The sequence below is a fragment of the Uloborus diversus genome, chromosome 5 (assembly GCF_026930045.1).
Source record: "Uloborus diversus isolate 005 chromosome 5, Udiv.v.3.1, whole genome shotgun sequence".
NCBI classification, from domain to species: domain Eukaryota; kingdom Metazoa; phylum Arthropoda; class Arachnida; order Araneae; family Uloboridae; genus Uloborus; species Uloborus diversus.
In genome coordinates, this window is record NC_072735.1 from 69,717,232 (window position 1) to 69,736,367 (window position 19,136).

General features: G+C 29.9%; 1 protein-coding gene across 1 annotated transcript in view; it reads right to left on the reverse strand.

Moving 5' to 3' along the window:
* The window catches only part of LOC129222962 (homeotic protein antennapedia-like), a 133,342-nt gene extending 115,062 nt beyond the window's left edge, over positions 1 to 18,280 (reverse strand). The window contains exon 1 of the mRNA XM_054857525.1: positions 18,216 to 18,280. Within this exon, the coding sequence (XP_054713500.1) occupies positions 18,216 to 18,280 (65 nt within the window). The remainder of the gene's footprint in view (positions 1 to 18,215) is intronic.
* Between the last annotated feature and the right edge of the window lie 856 nt (positions 18,281 to 19,136).

The window sequence follows — 19,136 nt, forward strand, 5'->3', positions numbered from 1 at the left end:
TGTAGACTTGCAGATGTCTTTCTAATAACGATAACTACATCTATAATTCTGGAGTGGTAGGACATGAAAAGATATGTGTGCTCCGTGTCCTATCTCCGTGGAAGAAGAGTATCCCGCACCGGTTGCTAAGCTCAAGCTTCGCGTGTGTCAACTGGAAGAATGATGGTTGCTATGGGCGTCTCTGAATACTTTATGAGGAGGCGGGAATGGCTTTTGCTTCCCCCACCCATAGTAGCCAACCAGCGGTTGTAACTGATTTATATGCTAGATTTTAGTTTAAAAGATTGAGATTTTAGAGGGGACGACGACATTGAATGAATGAATCAGAATTGAGATGTCCTGTTTTTTTTATTTTTTTTATTTATTTTTTTTTTTTTTAAACAAAACAACTCTCTCCTCCTCCCCCAAGAAATTTAGTTTTCTTTCATGCAATCCGATTCTTTACTTTCCAAGATTTATTCAAAAAAAAAAAAAAAAGGTTTTGTTTCTAAAAATTTTTTAACCTCCGTATTTGATCAAAAACTTCCTTAAATAACAATACTTACTTTTTCTGATTCAGCAAAAAAAAAAGTAAGAAAGAATTGGGGTTCAAAATATTGCAGACTCTCTCTCTCTCTCCCCCTCCCCCAAAAAAATAAAAATAAAAATGAAAAATGATAGGAAGGGACTAACAGGATAGTTCTCCAAATAATGCAATGTTTTGCAAAAAAAAAAAAGTTAAATTTCTTGGTAAAATATTTGGCACTTATAAACAATCAATTAATTTTTGTTTTGCCGAAGGCGACTGTACCAAGTTTCTGTAAAATACTTATGTTTAATCAGTATTATGTGTGTTACATTTAATAATTTCAAACTCCTCTATAAGCTCATTGAAAAAATACTTATGTTTAATCAGTATTATGTGTGTTATGTTTAATAATTTCAAACTCCTCTATAAGCTCATTGAAAATATGAAATGCGCCACAAAACTTCTGACAAACGTATTTAAACGTTTTTTTTAACGAAAAAAAAATGGAATATTAAAAATGTTACTTTTGGCTATTTTGTTAATTTTAATTCAAAATGCTATTCATATTAAAAATTAAAATAGTACACTTATCTTCTTTCAATGACAATTTCCATTTACTCCTTAAAAAACTTTTTTTATTTCATCCTTTTTATCCATTCCGCCAAATTCATTTTTAATGGAATTGAGCATCAGATCACTATTGTACATTTCATTTCTCCAAACTAAATTTTCCTCCTCTTTAAAATTGAGCAGTATTTTCACCCTCTTAAAAATAAGAAAAAAAAAGAAAAAGCACGCAATATACCTCTGTATTCAATATTATTTCGTAACATTTTCCTGTGTAAAATATAAAACTCAAAATGGTCATTGGTAGTTCAAACGCCATTTTTAAGGCTTGGTTTTTGCTTTCTTATTACAGTTAAAAGTTTATAATCAAATACGCATAAAATGCTCTGCGGTACTCCAACATTTCGTGAAACTAACACACACACACACACACACACACACAAAATAAATAAATAAATAAAAAATAAATAAAAAATAAATAAAAGAAAAATAGAAACACCATGCAAATCGTATAACATGACCAAAAATAAATATAAAATCTTATCCATAGCAATCTGCTAAATATTTTTCTTAAACTTCACAACAAGAAATTTAATTTTAAGAAGATAGTGAAGGACAACTAGTTTGAGAGAAATGTTTTTAAACTTTGCTTCCTTTTTCGATGGCAGAGTTCTAGAGAACTAATATACTCGACATAAGAGATTTGTTTACTATGTGAATCTTTTGAAAATTTACCAAGTCAACGTAAACTTCAATAGTCAACGTAAATTTTGTTTCGTCATCATTTCTAAAAATATTGGTCATTAAACGTAAAACGTTATTAGTGTATACGATGATGATGTGTAAAAATTGTAAATTAAAGGATCAAATAATAATCTGTACTCATAATAATATATGATATTAGGTGCATTTTCAAGGTTTGAATATGAGCTAAATTAAAAAATGTTACGCTAAAAGTGAAAAGTAAATAAATAACGAAAATAGCTCAAAAATTTGCAAATTTGTACCCTGTTTACGCTGTTTTGTTTTACTTATGGATTAGACTTCTAATTATTGATTGGTAATCATCTTTTTACTTTATCAAGCGTTTATTTCAGCTTTTAACTATAGACAAGTATCATTGTTTTTATTACTTCGCGTAAAAAATTGCTTTTGATGTCAAAATTCTACAGCTTTGGTTTTGAATTGTGTAATTTGTAATGTATGGTAAACACGTTAAATCTTATATAGGCAATCAGACAACAGTTAATGACTTTTTTAATTATACATGTAGCATGTAGCACATAATTTTACACGATTTATATAACTTCACTCAACTGTGAAAATCGATTAATATTTTCATAAATTTTTTATACAAAACTGTTGGTATTAAAGTAAGAAATAACAACGTCAAAAAAGCACAAATTGCTCTTATTTCTTTCTTTACTTTTCAGCGCAAAGGTATTTACTTATCTGTTAATATTAGTTAATAATATTGTGTGTAAATTATTACTCAACATTAGTTACTTTTTCGTAACATTTATATATAAGCAATCAAAATTGTTACATTCCATCGTACTTTCGCAAAAAATCTATACCATTTTTATTTTCGGACACTAAAATACATTTTATTTAAACCTTTCTGTTGGTTCATATGACTTAACGTGAAATTCAAATCATTTCATTTATATTTTTTATAAAATTCATCTAGTGATATTAGCTCCTTTTCTCTGGCATTTAAACGAAGAATCATTATTGTCTGTCACATAACATTGTATTTTCCGAAGAAATTAATGGCACTTCTATTATTTACATACACCAAAAAGTTTCATTTAGACCTTTGAATTGATTTATACAACTTAACTGTGAAATTCGGGTCATAACTTCATTTAGAATTGTTATGCTATACTTTTATTATTATTATTGTTTATGTACCATCAGTACGTATACGCATACTGCATATTGATGCTATATAACATAGCATTTCCTTAAGAAATCTACACTCTTTTTAGCTTTTTTCAAACACCTAATTGCATTTTATTTAAATTACTTACATGTGAAATTCAGATTATCTTCGTTTTCAATTTAAAATTGTTCTGGGTGTTTCTATTAATGTTAGTTACCTTTTCTGTAACATTTACGTGAAGAATATTTCTCAGCATCTTTTATTTTCTGCAGAAATCAACACTTAATTTTTACCTCTATTCATGCATCAAAATTCATTTAGTTTTTCTTCGTTTTGTAAGCTATGCAGTAGCCCCCCACCCCCCCAACCGACTGTTATGTACCTATTTTAAATCGATATAAAAAGTAAATTAAAAAAAAATCACCAATGTCTACACATCAGAATGTAGTTTTCAGAGGAAGAAAAGGAAAATAGTCAAAGCATCATCGTTGTAAAGCAAAAATAAACTAGTTAAAAATCTATGCAATTTATATTTGCCTGTGCTTCTTTGCTCTTTTATCAGTGGGTTCATACCGTACAAAGGTGAACGTTTTAATCCCGTTAACAAAAAATTTGGTTAGTAACTTTTCCTTTTTTCATTGAATTCTAATTATTCCATCTCTATTTGTAGAAATCATAACACTCTAACTCACCCCTTATATGTTCTTTATATCCTATAAATTAAGATTATTATAATTCATTGCTCTATTTTGTTTTTTACTTCATAAGGTTTTACATTGCTTTTGCAATAGAATTTAAATATTATTAATGAAAAGAGAAAACATTAAACTTGTAAAAAGTTTTTTCCTGAATAGCAAATTTCTAAATTCAATTTATATTCTAATCTACCAGAAAACTCATCACAATCCAAAGATGGATCTTTTAGGAAATTATACAACTGTTAAATTTGCATGATTTTAGTACGCTATAACGTTATTACTTTGTTTATACCACACAAATATGAACATTTTAATTTCACTACAAAAAATCCTAATTTTCATATTAATGAAAATAGCTTAAAAGGAAATTACAATATTATAAAAGGAAATTATATAAATTTCCTAAGTTAAATAGAAAGGAAAATATACAGCAAAACTGTTAAATTGCGTGATTTTAGTACGCTATAACGTTATTACTTTGTTCATACCGCACAAAGATGAACATTTTAATTTCACTACAAAAAATCATAATTTTCATATTAATGAAAATAGCTTAAAAGAAAATTATACAACTTAAATTTGCGTGATTTTAGTACGCTATAACGTTATTCCTTTGATTATACCGCAAAAAGATGAACATTTTAATTTCAATACAAAAAATCATAATTTTCATATTAATGAAAATAGCTTAAAAGGAAACTATACAATTGTTAAATTTGAGTGATTTTAGTACGCTATAACATTATTATTTTGTTTATACCGCACAAGATGAACATTTCAATTTCACTACAAAAAATCCTAATTTTCATATTAATGAAAATAACTTAAACTTTCCTGACCTAAACTGCATTGTTTTCAGAATGACGCCTTACCTCTCTTGCAAAAATTCACATCCGAAAGCTTCCTTATAAAGCAAAGATGATTTCAGACATATCTCACGTTCTGTATTGCCTTAAAAAACTGTTGCACAAACTAAAAAAAACGTTCTTTTCCTTGATGATTGTACACTTACGCTTACGTGTGTCCATACCACACAAAAGTGAAAAACTTTTAATGTTTATGTGAATAAAAATTTCGATTTAAATTTTTATTTGAATAAAAATTGCAAAAATATAACTTTTTAAAGAGCTGCAATCTTTTAAGAATGCCGTTACAGAACTAATCTTTCTTTCAAAATTCCTACCAGAAAGCACTATCACAAGATGTTAGCCTACACATTTCGCGGTAGCCTTACACAGAATAGAATGAATAGCCACAACTGTATAATTTGCGTGTTTACCTTCGTGTTCATTCAAAACTATAACGTTAACACTAAGTTCATACAGTAGCTACTAAGGTGGAAATTCAAATTTACATGTTAATAAAAATAGCAAAAATGTAGTTGATAAAACTATTTTTTCTAAGCTACAATCTTTTAAGAATGCCATTTTCGAACCCAATCTCTTTTTCAAAATTCCTACCAGAAAGCATTATTACAAGATTTTTGCTGACATACTCGCCTATGTAGCATTACACAAAATAAACAACTGTTTAATTTGCTTGATATTTGAAAGTTATAACGCTAACATTTTGTTTATACAGCACTAAGGTGAAAATTTAAATTTTCTTGTTAATAAAAATAGCAAAAAATGCAGTTTATAAAATTATTTTCCTGAACTACATTCTTTTAAGAATGCCATTTTAGAATTAATCTTTTTTTCAAAATTCCTACCAGAAAACTTTATCAATGGATGTTTCCTGACACATTCACATCTGTAGCATTACACAAAATAACTGTTTAATTTGCTTGACATTTAAAAGCTATAACGCTAACATTTTATTTATACAGCACTAAGATGAAAAATTAAAATTTTTACGTTAAGAAAAATAGCAAAAAATACAATTTATAAAACTATTTTTCTAAACTATAATCTTTTAAGAATGCCGTATTATATACATAAGCCTAATCTCTCCTTCAAAATTCATACCAGAAGACTTCCTCACAAAATTATTGCTGACACACCTCACGTTCTGCAGTCTTAAAAAAAACTGTTGCATCATGTTATTAATCATATTTGATGATAGGGAAAATCTTCATCAATTTATGTAGCCGCTGTCAATTATCAATAGAAGTCCCGGCACTTTCCCTCACGGCAATGGCGCGAACTTACACAACGGCTTATTATTAACGGCAACATGGATTACATGCAGCAAATTTTATTCTTGCAGGTGATGGTTAATGCTAAATTAATTGATAAATGGCAAAGAACGAGTATTAGGGACTTTAATGAAGGTGATGAGGACGCCTCAGCGGTAAGTAGCAATTTGTTTTTTGGGTATAGTTTAATGGTGATTAATAACCAGCGCAATGATTTGATAATGTATGACTTTCGGCAAACTCTTCACCTTTGTCGTTGTCATTCAGATAAGATCCTATAAAATAGTGACATTAAGAGATTTTAATCGCATTTAATGTATGAAACTTATAATTAGCACAATATTAACGCGGGACTTCTTAAGATTGTGAGCATGCATTTTTGTGACATACGTTGTTTATTTGACTCTCAACATTTTACAGTTTATTTATAATTTTGATTTTATTTTGAGTTACTTAGATTTTTAATGACTTGGCTTTCCGTTTATACCTTTAGCACTTAAATTGTTTAGATAACCGACACAACGATTTGCTAATATATGACTTTCACCTTTCTCTTCACCTTTGTCGTTGTCATTCAGATAAGATCCTATGAAATAGTGACGTTAAGAAGTTTCAATTGCATTTAATGCATGAAACTCTATATTGGCACAATATTAACACTGGAATTCAGACTCTGCGCATGCTTTTTTGATGTGATGTACCTTGTTTATTTGATTCTCAACATTTTGCAGTGGATTTTTAATTTTGCCTTTATTTTGAGTTGATTAGATTTTAAATGAATTGGTTTTTCGTTTATACCGTTAGACGTAAAATTGTTAAGAATAACCGACAATGCCAATATATTATTTGCGGCAATCTTTTGTCGCTGTCATTCAGATAAGATCCTATGAAAAAGTGACGTTAAGACTTTTTAATTGCATTCCTTGTATAAAACTGTTAATTAGCACAATATTAAAGCGGGAATTCGGCCTATGCACATGCATTGTTGTGATATACGTTGTTTATTTGATTCTCAACATTTTGCAGTGGATTTTTAATTTTGCCTTTATTTTGAGTTACATAGATTTTAAATGACTTGACTTTTAACACATACCTTTAGACATTAAATTGTTTAAAACGACCGAACGATGATTTGATAATGTATGACTTTCGACAATTTCTTTACCTTTGTCGTTGTCATCCAGATTAGATCCTATGAAATAGTAACGTTGAGAGCTTTCAATTGCATTTAATAAATGAAACAGTTAATTTAGCACAATATTTCCACGGGACTTTAGATTGTGCACATGTATTTTTGTGATACACGTTGTTTATTTGACTATATTTTGAGTTATGCACCTAGATTTTTTAAAACGTTAAACTTTTAAAAATAACGTAAAATAAAGATTGTTTTTGAAAAAAAAAAAAAAGAAAAATCCTGTAAAATGAAAATAGCAAAATCATTCATGACATTCTCATACTTATATACTTCAATTGTAACTCAAAATCAATCATAAAAAATAAAAATTGTTTGGTTAAAATTGCTAAGTTGTTCAAAACGCTAAATTATTTGAAGAGTTTCAATATTTCGATGTAAGCTTCTTTAACTGATCGGTTAACGGAAGCAAAAAAAAAAAAAAAAGGGGGGGGGGGGGTGTTCCATAACTCTTAATTTCTCTTCTCCATAATTGCTAAAAATCAAATTGCGCTTTTGTGTTTAATGATCGCATTTGCGCAGATGAAACAGAAATTAAACATCAAAAAGAAAATCTCTTATTAAGAAGTAACAGGAACCATATCTGCGATTAAATTCGGTTTATAAATTCATTCTTCTGTTTCTCTTTTCTTAAAAATATCATACAACTAATAAGTAAGGAATTTAAATTATCCTTTTATGTATAAAAAATGCTTTATCATTCAAATGTTTTAATAAGACATTTAGGTTGATTTATGATTTTTATCATCAACTCACTACTACAAACAAACTTTAGATGTAATCAAATGCACCTTTTTCAAACACTTAAGCTGTTTCTCATAGCGTGCAACACCATTTGCACGCAACTAGAAAAACGCGAAGACGTTATTATTATGTACTATTAAAGCGTTTTTCAAGAACAATTTCGTGTAAAGTCAGGGATTTATGGGCGCCATGATATTATAAAATAAAACGCCTAGTTTATTATTTGAAACGCGAAATATATTTATGAAACACAATAATTTAACTCAGAAAGATAAGTCTTTGAAACGTTGCTCAACATATTTTCACTTTCGAATCAAATCGTTTAAAAATAAATACATTACTTAGACGCATTTTTTTATGATCATACCAATTGTGTTAACCATATTACGATTAAAAAAACAAACAAAAAGTTTTGAAAAGCACAAATTTGACTTTATGAGCTCCCCCCCCCCCCCTTTTTTTTTGCAGATTTACTTTTTTAACGCTGTTGTTTACATTTTTACTCGTTTGCACAAAAGTATAATTAATTTCTAAAAGTTGAGCAAATGCTTTAGATTGATCTGCTATATTATGTATTTTACTGCCACTGTTTTCCGGTGTTGTATGTAGCACAAAATATTCGAACCCAGCTAGAGTAAATTTTGAAAACATGACTTGGTAATCTTTAGCAGTTATTCAAGATTTGCACTTTTTAAAAGTAATTTTATTTCCTTATAGTCAGTTTGCTCTGTTGATACCATAAAACGATATCTTACCTCAAATATACTTTCCTTACAACCCATATTTAGCGCTATTATTGTTCACTTCTCCATTTTTTCTCTCTCTATTTATTCTATTAAATTTGTTTCACCAACCCACATTTTTTAGGACATCATTTAAACACTACTTTTCATTTCCTTTCATTGCGATTCCTTTTTTTTTTCAGTTAACATTCGCACTTTAAATGTCACCAAGTTATGTTTTAAGAATTATGTAACAGTACTGTCTGAAACTCTTTAACGGTAAAACTAATTAAAATGATCTTTAAATAATGAGCTAGAGTTTAAGTATGTTTATGTTTATAGAAATTAATTAAAAAAATATTCATCAAGATAATAAGTGCTGGGTGATATTAGTGCTCCAAAACAAGTCAACATATCCTAGCACGGGTGTTACCCGGGCGGTGATCTGTGGTGTAACCTCACCCCCCCCCCCCCCGCTTGTTTTTAATGTTTTATTTAAGCATGAATTTTGCAGAAACAATACCTTTCCATGTTTCACACCTAAGAATATATGTAACAAAAACCGTTTTTCTAATTTTATAATTTTTATTTAAACTAAAGATAAGAATTAATTGCATATCACGCCGATTATATTTCATTCTATGCCTACTAAAGTAATCAATCTTAAACGCCGGGTCATTGAACGCATTAACACATAGATAATACTGCAATATCCGTACGAAAATGGTGTTTTCATAAAATTATACACTGTATAAATTTATTTTTATTTTCCATAAAAAAGTTGATGCAAAAAAATATTCATCTTGAATTTAATCAACATTTTATTAGAATAAAACGCTATCTCACAAAGTTGTAATATTTTTTTTAAATGTTTTACATTGAAAAAAAAAGAGGGAACAAAATTTTAAGGAGAAAATTTCTTTTAATTTACGGACGATTTATGTAACGCATAGAAACTAGTAATAATAAAAATCTGGAGGATTAAAAACCACCCCGTTTAATTGTAGCGTTATATTAAAATTTTAAGGAAAAAAAACTTTTTTAGTAAAAGAAGATTCATGCATAGAAAATTGTAACAATAACAATTCAGGATATAAGAATCTGTTGCATGAAATACATTGTTTACTTGTAAGAGAAATGTTTCTCAAACTACTAAAATTCATGCAATGCATTGAAAATAGTGATAGTAATAAGTAAGTCTGACCGATTAAATTCCTGCGGTGGGAAATTCATTGTTTTATTAAAGTTTTGAACCAACAACCAGTGATAAATTATAATTCTAAACTAGTCTTCGGTTCAAACTAAAAATGAAGCCCTTTTTTTTTCTCTCCTGAAGTCTCAGCATTCAAAAGCGAAACGCAGTATAATATCATAACATGGACTTAGTTTTAATTAAATTTCGAACATAGAAATAAAAAATAGTAATTATCATTACACGAAAAACTGAAACGATTGTTTTTCCCACTTCATGAAAAAAATATTCACATTAAACTTTTTTTTTTTTTAAACTCCGTAACAGCTACATAGTTTCTTCTACTAACGTACTACTTCACAAGTTAAATGAGTAAAAAACAATTTAAACATTTTGATAGCTAAAAGCACTTAATCTTTTAGAAGTGTGAAATAAAATATTTAATCCCTAAGCGCTAGTAAAATCCCCATCAGAAAAAAAAACTCTTTTTTATCCCATTACTTTTTTTCTCCCAAGTTCAATAAATTTAAGTCGACTTTACCGTGAAGTGGCGTTAATAGTAAAAGGGGAAAAAAAAAATCAGAAATTGTGCAAAGGAAAATAGAAACGCCGAGCCCCCAAAACGATCAAATAATATACACAGCTCCGTGGTTAAGTTTTATCGTGAAGAGCGTAGGGCTGGTAGAAGCCGTTCATCGGAAAAGGCCATAACGGTCGCCATAAAACCGACATATATAGCCGGGAAATGGGCTGTTGGGTGTCATCACTCGCCGCCGTATAAAACGACGGCGGCAAGGTCCTGCGTGCCGATTGAATATTGTTACGTTTCTTGTTAGTGATGTGACGTAGGATTTTTACGAATCTGTTTCTACTATAAAATTAAGGCGGAAAACAAGTTTTCGGGTGTAAAACGAATGAGTTTCAGTTGTTAAAAAGAGATAAATTCTTTCAAAATGGCGGATACGTAGCGTCTGATGGTGTGGGATTTTAATTGTAAGTAGCGTATGTAATAATATGTAATAATTATGTGATAAAAAAGATTAGTGTAAATTTATGGGGATACTGGCATCCATGCTGGCAAGCGGAAAGTCCTGCGTTACGATTGAATATTGTTACGTTTCTTATTAGTGATAGAACGTAAGATTTTTATGAATCTGTTTCTACTATGAAATTACGGCGGAAAACACGCTTTTGGGTGGAAAACGAATGAGTTTCAGTTGTTAAAAAGAGATAAATTCTTTCAAAATGGCGAATACGTAGCGTCTGATGATGTGGGATTTTAGTTGTAAGTAGCGTATGTAAAAATTATGTGATAAATAAAATTAGCGTAAATTTATGGTGATACTGGCATTCATACTGGCAGGCAAAAAGTCCTGCGTTACGATTGAATATTGCTACGTTTCTTACTAGTGATATGACGTAGGATATTTGCGAATGTGTTTCTACAATGAAATTACGGCGGAAAACAAGTTTTTGGTGGTAAAGCGAATGAGTTTCAGTTGCTAAAAAGAGATAAATAGCGATCCGTAGCGTCTACTGATGTGGGATTTTAATTGTAAGTAGTGTGCTAGTGAGAATAATGTGATAAATATATTGCACTATAAATAATATTCGGAAATCTATGGTAATACAGGCATCAACACTGGCAAACAAAAATATTGAATATTGTTAAGTTTCTTGCTAGTTATGTGAGGTAGGATTTTTACGAATCTGTGTCTACTATGAAATTACAGCGGAAAACAAGTTTTTGGTGGTAAAGCGAATGAGTTTCAGTTGCTAAAAAGAGATAAATAGATCCGTAGCGTCTACTGATGTGGGATTTTAATTGTAAGTAGTGTGCTAGTGAGAATAATGTGATAAATATATTGCACTATAAATAATATTCGGAAATCTATGGTAATACAGGCATCAACACTGGCAAACAAAAATATTGAATATTGTTAAGTTTCTTGTTAGTGATGTGAGGTAGGATTTTTACGAATCTGTGTCTACTATGAAATTACAGCGGAAAACAAGTATTTGGTGGTAAAGCGAATGAGTTTCAGTTGTTAAAAAGAGAAAAATTCTATCGAAATGGCGGATCTGTAGCGCCTGATGATGTGGGATTTTAATTTAAGTAGCGTATTAATATTTATGTGATAAATATATAGCACAAAAAATAAAATTGGCATAAATTTATGATAATACTGGCATATGCAGGCAGGCAAAAAGTCCTGCTCGCTGATTGAATATTGTTATGTTTCTTATTAGTGAAATGACGTATAGGATTTTTACGAATCTGTTTTCTACTATGAAATTACGGCGGAGAACAAGTTTTTGGCGTAAAGAGAATAAGTTTCAGTTGTTAAAAAGAAATAAATTCTTTCAAAACGGTGGGTACGTAGCTTCTGATGTTGTGGGATTTTAACTGTAAGTAGTGTGAGTGATAATAATGTCATAAATATATTGCAGTAAAAAATACTGGTATCTACGCTGGCAAGTCAAGAGTCCCGCTTGCCAATTTAATACTGCTATGTTTCTTGTTAGTGATGTAGGATTTTTACTAATCTGTTTCTACTATTAAGTCACGACCGAAAATAATTTTTTGGGATTAAAGCGAATTAGTTTCAGTTGCTAAAAAGATATAAATTCTTTCAAAATGAAGGATCTGTTGCATCTGGTGATGTGGGATTTTAATTGTAAGTAGTTTGTGAGAGATATTAATGTCATAAATATATTGCATTGTAAATAAAATTAGTGAAAGTTTATGGTAAAAAAATACTGGTGTCTACGCTGGCAGGTCAAGAGTCCCGCGTGCTATTTGAATATTACTACGTTTCTTTTTAGTGATATGAAAAGATTGAATATTGTTACGTTTCTTGTTAGTGATGTGACGTAAGATTTTTACGAAATTACAGCGACAAATAAATTTTTAAGTCAAACGAATGTTTCAGTTGTTGAAAACAGATAAATGTATTTTAAAAGCGCGGATCCGTAGCGTCTGCCGATGTGGAATTTTAATTGTATGTAGCCTGTAGGTAATCACAATATGGTAAATACATATTGTAGCGCACACAATATGGTAAATACATATTGTGTGCGTTGTAAGTATATAGCTTTGTAATTGTATAGTAGTGACAATTTTATAGAAAAGAGTACTGGGATCTGAGCTGGTAGTACTTTTTATTGTAAAATCATACTTGACGCATGTTACGACAGAATTTGCGATAACATCGACTAACATTCAGTCACTGTAAAATTACTGTGAATTTTACAGAGAACTTGCGATAAAATCTTGTAATTCCGTAAATGTAACTGTCAAAAATTTTCCTCTGAAACAGAAATTTACGATAAATCTCGAGGATTTTTTTTTTTTTTAGTGAGCTTGTTACAATTGCGCGAAAGAAATGGCTAAGCATTTTGATACGATAAATTTCGACTATGTACAACAATCTATGATTGCACAAGATCGTTTTTTTTTTTTTTAAGTTCGTTAAGATCTTTTTTTTTATCGTTTACAAAAAAAGAATAATTGCAAATTATAATACGTAAGTTTATATGCCATTATTTTGCAACTGAACTCTAACTGAGAGTATGGAATATAACAGCGTAACAGATAAAATGTTGATTGTTAATTGTTATACCATCACGCTTGGGAATCTTTAAGGTTTTTAATATTTAACACAATTCATTGTGTACTACAATTTTTTTATTTCAGAGAAAAAAGGTCTTTGAATATGGAATTAAAACACGTAAGCTTAAATTTCGACTAGGAAATAAACTTAACGTTTAGTTTGTACTATTTTTATCTCAAAAAAAAAAAAAGTCTTAGATAGTGTAACTGAAATACTTAGGCTTAAATTTCGACTAGGAAATTAATTTTAAGCTAAGTTAGGGCATTAATGAATGTAATATTATATCACATTGCTTTTTGTTCTTTATGAGTCGTTGAGAGTAAGTTATTTTGAACATGAAAAAAGAAGGAGATAAAAACAGAAATTTGATTTTGTGCATCAATTATTGACTGAAAAATTAAAATGCGTCGGCATTACTGACGACAGTGTAAAAATGCTTCAATTAAAGTTGTATGATGTAGCAATGTGAAAATGCTTTTTTCTACTTTTTATCGACAAATTTAGATGGAACGTTATTTTGCTGGAAAAATAATTTTACAACATTAATTTGCATAAAAGAAATTCGCTATGCAATTAAAGCGTATGCTTAAACTGCACGTAAGGAAAGACTGAAAAGATAACGATATATTATGTTTGTATAGTAATTACTTAAAAGAAAACAAGTTTGCACTTTACGATTGATGAGTAGTTGGTAATTAAATGAATCGATCAGTTACACATTGTCTTAAAATTAAAATAACTTCGCAATCTTTAAGGAATAAGTAGATGAATAATCCGTACGTTAAAATTAATTCATATTTTTATGCAGCAAGAGTTTCAACTTTCATTAGCAAATAAGATTTAATTTCAGGTATTTAATGTTGACGGAAAGTTATTTTTATTGTAATTAGCATTGTTATGAACAGAGAGAGCTTTTCATATATTCTTCAACTGGGTTCAACAAAATTGCTGAAATATCATTAATTACTTCTTTGTTTCCTGTTTTTGTTAATAATGATTTACTTTTAAAATGTGCAATTGATTTAACGAGCATTTTAATAGCATGATGTATAATTTAGAAAAATATAATTCTTCAAAATATAGTATGTATACTGTATACATTTTCAACATATATAGCGAGAAGATCAATGTTAATAGTTCCAATTCGCCAAAGTTATTAAATCCCAAATCGCAAGAATTTGCAATTTGTGCTTACTAACGTTGATTTTCACATTTTCTCTTCAGCTGTAATACGTTTATTTTTACGGATATTAAGGATCATTATTTTTTGTTTTGTATATGCGGTTATAGATTTCGGTGTATTTTTCTGAACAGAGGAACTAGTTTTGTTGTTCTGTAAATGGATAAAATAATAACAGTAACTTTAGCACTTTATGTAAATTAGTTTGGTTAAGTTGATTAATTAACAGAAGATGGGTAGATTATGTCACACAAATGCATGAATAGTTTCTGAATAGTGTACTTAATAAAACGACTAGAGTAGCATATGAAACTAGTCTTGTGTTGCTCAATAATTGCACAAAATAATAACAGTAACTTTAGCACTTTGCGTTAATTAGTTTGGTTAAGTTGATTAATTTACAGAAAATGGGTACATTATCTCACACAAATGCATGAATAATTTCTGAATAGTGTACAAAATAAAACGACTAGAGTAGCATATGAAACTAGTCTTGTTCTTCAATAATTGGATAATAATAACAGTAACTTTAGCATTTTACGTTAACTAGTTTGGCTAAGTCGATTAATTTACAGAAAATGGGTACATTATATCACACTAGTGCATGAATAACATCTACAATAAGATTAGACACCTACTTAAACTATAAGTTTTTTCTTCTCGCGTTTATTTAGCATAGAAAATAACAGAAAATTTTTGTCAGAAAAAAAAAATGGTAAACATTTCTTATTTTAGGGAGTATGTTATTTTTCTACAGCTTAGCTTATTAAATTATTCTGCTTTTATTGACGTTTTTCATGAATATTGTAAAGGAAATAATTTTACAAAAAAAAAATTATCAAAAGTAAATTTGATGTCTTTATTTAATCTATAAGGTTATATGTTACGTGAGTTTGAGCATCTAATTCCTGAGACACAAATTGCTCTATAATTTTTTGTTACATATTCCTCTTACATAAAACTGCGAGACATAAATTGCACGGTAATTTGTTTGAAATTCTTTTTACATGGTGCTGGGATGTAGAACATAAATAAGTCCTGAAATGCTTTATTGTTATTATAACCAAAATGTTTGTTGACGAACTTTTTTTTTTATTTTATGATGTCTGAATTGAAGTCAGTGTTGAGCACCTGACTCTTATGTCTAGGTAATGACTGCTGATTAAGTCATAGATTGCACGTTCATTTGTTTGTTATGCGTTCTTGTTATATAACACTGTTACAGAACACAAATTGCACGCTAATTTGATTGGCATAAATTATTGTTACGTAATACTGAGATGCAGGATATAAATCTGCATGCACTTCAGATGTCTGAAGAAGCCCTGAAGTTATTACAGGGAAATATTAAAGAAATAAACATCCTTATTTATTTTATCTATTTTCCTAATCTTTATTGTTAATACTTTAAAGATTTATGACTATGAAGATGGTTTTAAAAAACTGTCTGTCACCTTGTTAGCAAAAACTTTATTTCACTTTTAAACAATGTATCTCATAACTAAAATTGTTTTTATGAATGTGTAACTCGCATGTACTTTTAAAACATATTGTTTCAACGAAGTTTTAAAAAACTCTGAAGACTTGCTGAAACAATATAAGACTTTCTTCCTCTGAATATTTGTTCTTTATTCCTTTTGAGGGGATGGGCACCACTTTTTTTTTACAATAATAACATTCTAAAAACTTGAACTTAGCAGATGTATGCAGTCATTTTATTGAACATCAGTAATTTGATTGCACACATATTTAATACTGTGAGTGTGAGTAAAAATATTTAAATTTTGTTTTTCTTATTATATAATTGTGATTTTCACTCTCTCCAAAATGTCCCATAATTACGTTTATGAAATGAGTTTTGTGAATTACCGTCAATGATACTATAAAGGGTTATCTGCATTATATTCATTGCCTTTAGTAATGAATGTAATGCGATAACAGAAAGAATTTCTCGTGCGTTACATTTGAAATAATGCTTTACGTACGGAAATTTGTATTAAAAAAAAAAAAAAAAGCCAGCACAAAGAATCGCCATCTAATTATAACTAGATGGCAATTTTTGAATGCTGGCTTTTTTCTTTTTTTTTTTTTTAATTTTTGTTCGCTGAATGATTAATGGTATGAAAAATAACATTGCTTTCTCATTATTTAAATTCTGTGGACGTAATCAATAATACTGATATTCTGGAATTATTATTCTCACATAAACAATGATTTTAAACCTAAACAAAAACAAATAAATTTTTATTTCACAAAAGAATTAACACGATAAAATGTACCAATAATTTCACTCCTGACGGTCTTAATTCTTGTTAAGTGTGGGGGGAGGGGGGATAATACATATTATGGCAGCTGTTTCATAGCAGAACAACTTCTTAATATGTAATGTTTTATTAAAGTACTAAGCACTTAATTTCGCACTTCAAACAACAACAAACGCAATGCACGATTTTTTCTTATCTTAAAGTAAAGTAATTTTCATTGAAGGATTTTTCAAACAGTTATCATATGTAAGGAATACTAGTTGTTTATAACTATGCCCAAAATAATTAAGTTGATGTCCAACAATTATTTAGACTGATACTTTTACAAAATATTTCAGACTTACGCTGCTCTTTAATTGCAGGTAATTTACCAAGTTTAAAAATTAAAAGAAAAATATCCATGAAAATAATTTTATTTCTGTTGCTTGGATCTAAAATTATTGTCGGGAATTAATATCGAAGTCTTTACTCAACTCATAAGTTGATGCCAAATAATTATTTATATTGATATTTTTACCAAATATTTTAGTTATTCGTTGCCTTAATTGTAGGTAATTTACTAAGTTTAAAGATGGAAAGAATTCATAAATTAAATTTCAGAAGCAATTTAGTTGATGCCTACAACAATGTTTTAGACAATGATAATTTAAATGTATTCGATGCCTTAAGTGTCAGAAATTTACTGTTTCAAGACTGAAAGAAAAATATTCAGAAAGAACAAGTCGGAAACAAGTAAACTGATGTCCAACAACTATTTACATAGTAGCTTTATTTCTGAATATTTTAGACTTATTCGGCGCCTTGATTGTAGATAATTTACTATGTTTGAAGATTGAAAGGAAGAATGCATGCAATGAATTGAATTTCTGTTGCAATGTCAAAACTTTAACTTGCCTAATACCTCGATATTAGTGCATCTTGATAAGATGCTTTTTTTTATATCTTAAAATTAAGTATTTCTGGGGACTAAATAAGTGGTTATCCTATGCTAAAAAAAAAAAAAATTGTTTTTAAGATGAGGGACTGTTCAACTTTAAATATTATGTCGAAAAGAATTAAATTGGTATCCAACAATTATATAGAGAGTGATATTTTGTCGAAACGTTTAGAATAATTAGTTGTAACGTAATTATAGGTAATATACCGAGTATAAAGATTGAATGAAACAGAGGGAAAAAATTAAGTCGATGCCCAAAAATTATTAAAAGGTCGATAAATTTATCAAATATTTTAAACTTATTTGGTGCTTTAATTGTAGGTAATTTACTGAGTTAAGAGGGGGGGGGGGGGGATTATAATAAGATTTTTGGAATGAAAAACTCGGAAGCAGTTAAGTTGAGTCGAACAATATTTAGACATTGATACTTTTACCAAATATTTTAAGACTTACTTGCCTTAATTGCATGGAAAATTTAAAGATTGTAAGAGAGAGATTTGTACAAAGAACTGAACCTCTGTTGCCTTGTTCTGCAATTATTGTTGGACAATAATGTCGAAATCTTTACTCACCTAATGTCTCGAACCGGTCCATAAATAGCGTGAGATACTGAAGTCTTTTGGTCTGAGAATGTCATAACTCGCAGTTGACTTTTGCAGCATCAAACCCCCAAGAAAGTTTTGTCTTAAGCCGGGGGCAAAAAGTTTGCTTTGTCGAAAGGGTTCGATGACGAATCCCGACTCAGCAGCATAGTCTGGCCACTGGTGTGGGTGGAGGCATGATTTTATCGACAAAGTAAAGCCGCAGTTGTAGCCTGCTGCCCGCTAACTACTCACTGAGGATCACTGAGGAATGAAGCTCTTGCTGCATGGCCGATGGAATGATGGCCAAGTGCAGAAGGCATCTCAACTCACAGGAATCATAATGGCTATGCGCACACGTAGGTGATTCTACACACGCAGTCAAGGAAGAAGTAGGAAAAAAAAAGGATACTTCAGGGCGCCTCCCACCCTAACTTTATCAAAATCGAAAAGAGGAGGAAGAGCAAGAACGTAAGAATAAAAAGGGAAAGGCTTAATGGGTCGGCGCCAGCGCATTGTAACACTTTGCTTTGCGAAGAGAAAATGTCTTCTTTTACAGTAATTGCGCTCATAGGGAGAGAGAGAGTGAGTGAGTGAGAGAGAGAGAGAGACTGCACAATATGTATGGATGGAGAAATTATTTCGCTATGGAATTGGAACAGAGGTGAGGACGTTAAAATTTGTAGTTGGGATGTAGAATTTCTGCCGGATGCGTGCGATAAAATCGCGCAATCATTTGTGAGATCAAGATTGATTTTATCGGAGGAGCCGTTTTTCATATCGCTAGTGCCCCCCCCCCCCCCGAATGATAAGTGGCAAAAAAACGCGTGAGCAAAGAAATGAATCTTTCTTCGAGTTATGAGAGCAATGATAATTGAATAACGATAAAATTCAAGACGTTCTCAGATATTT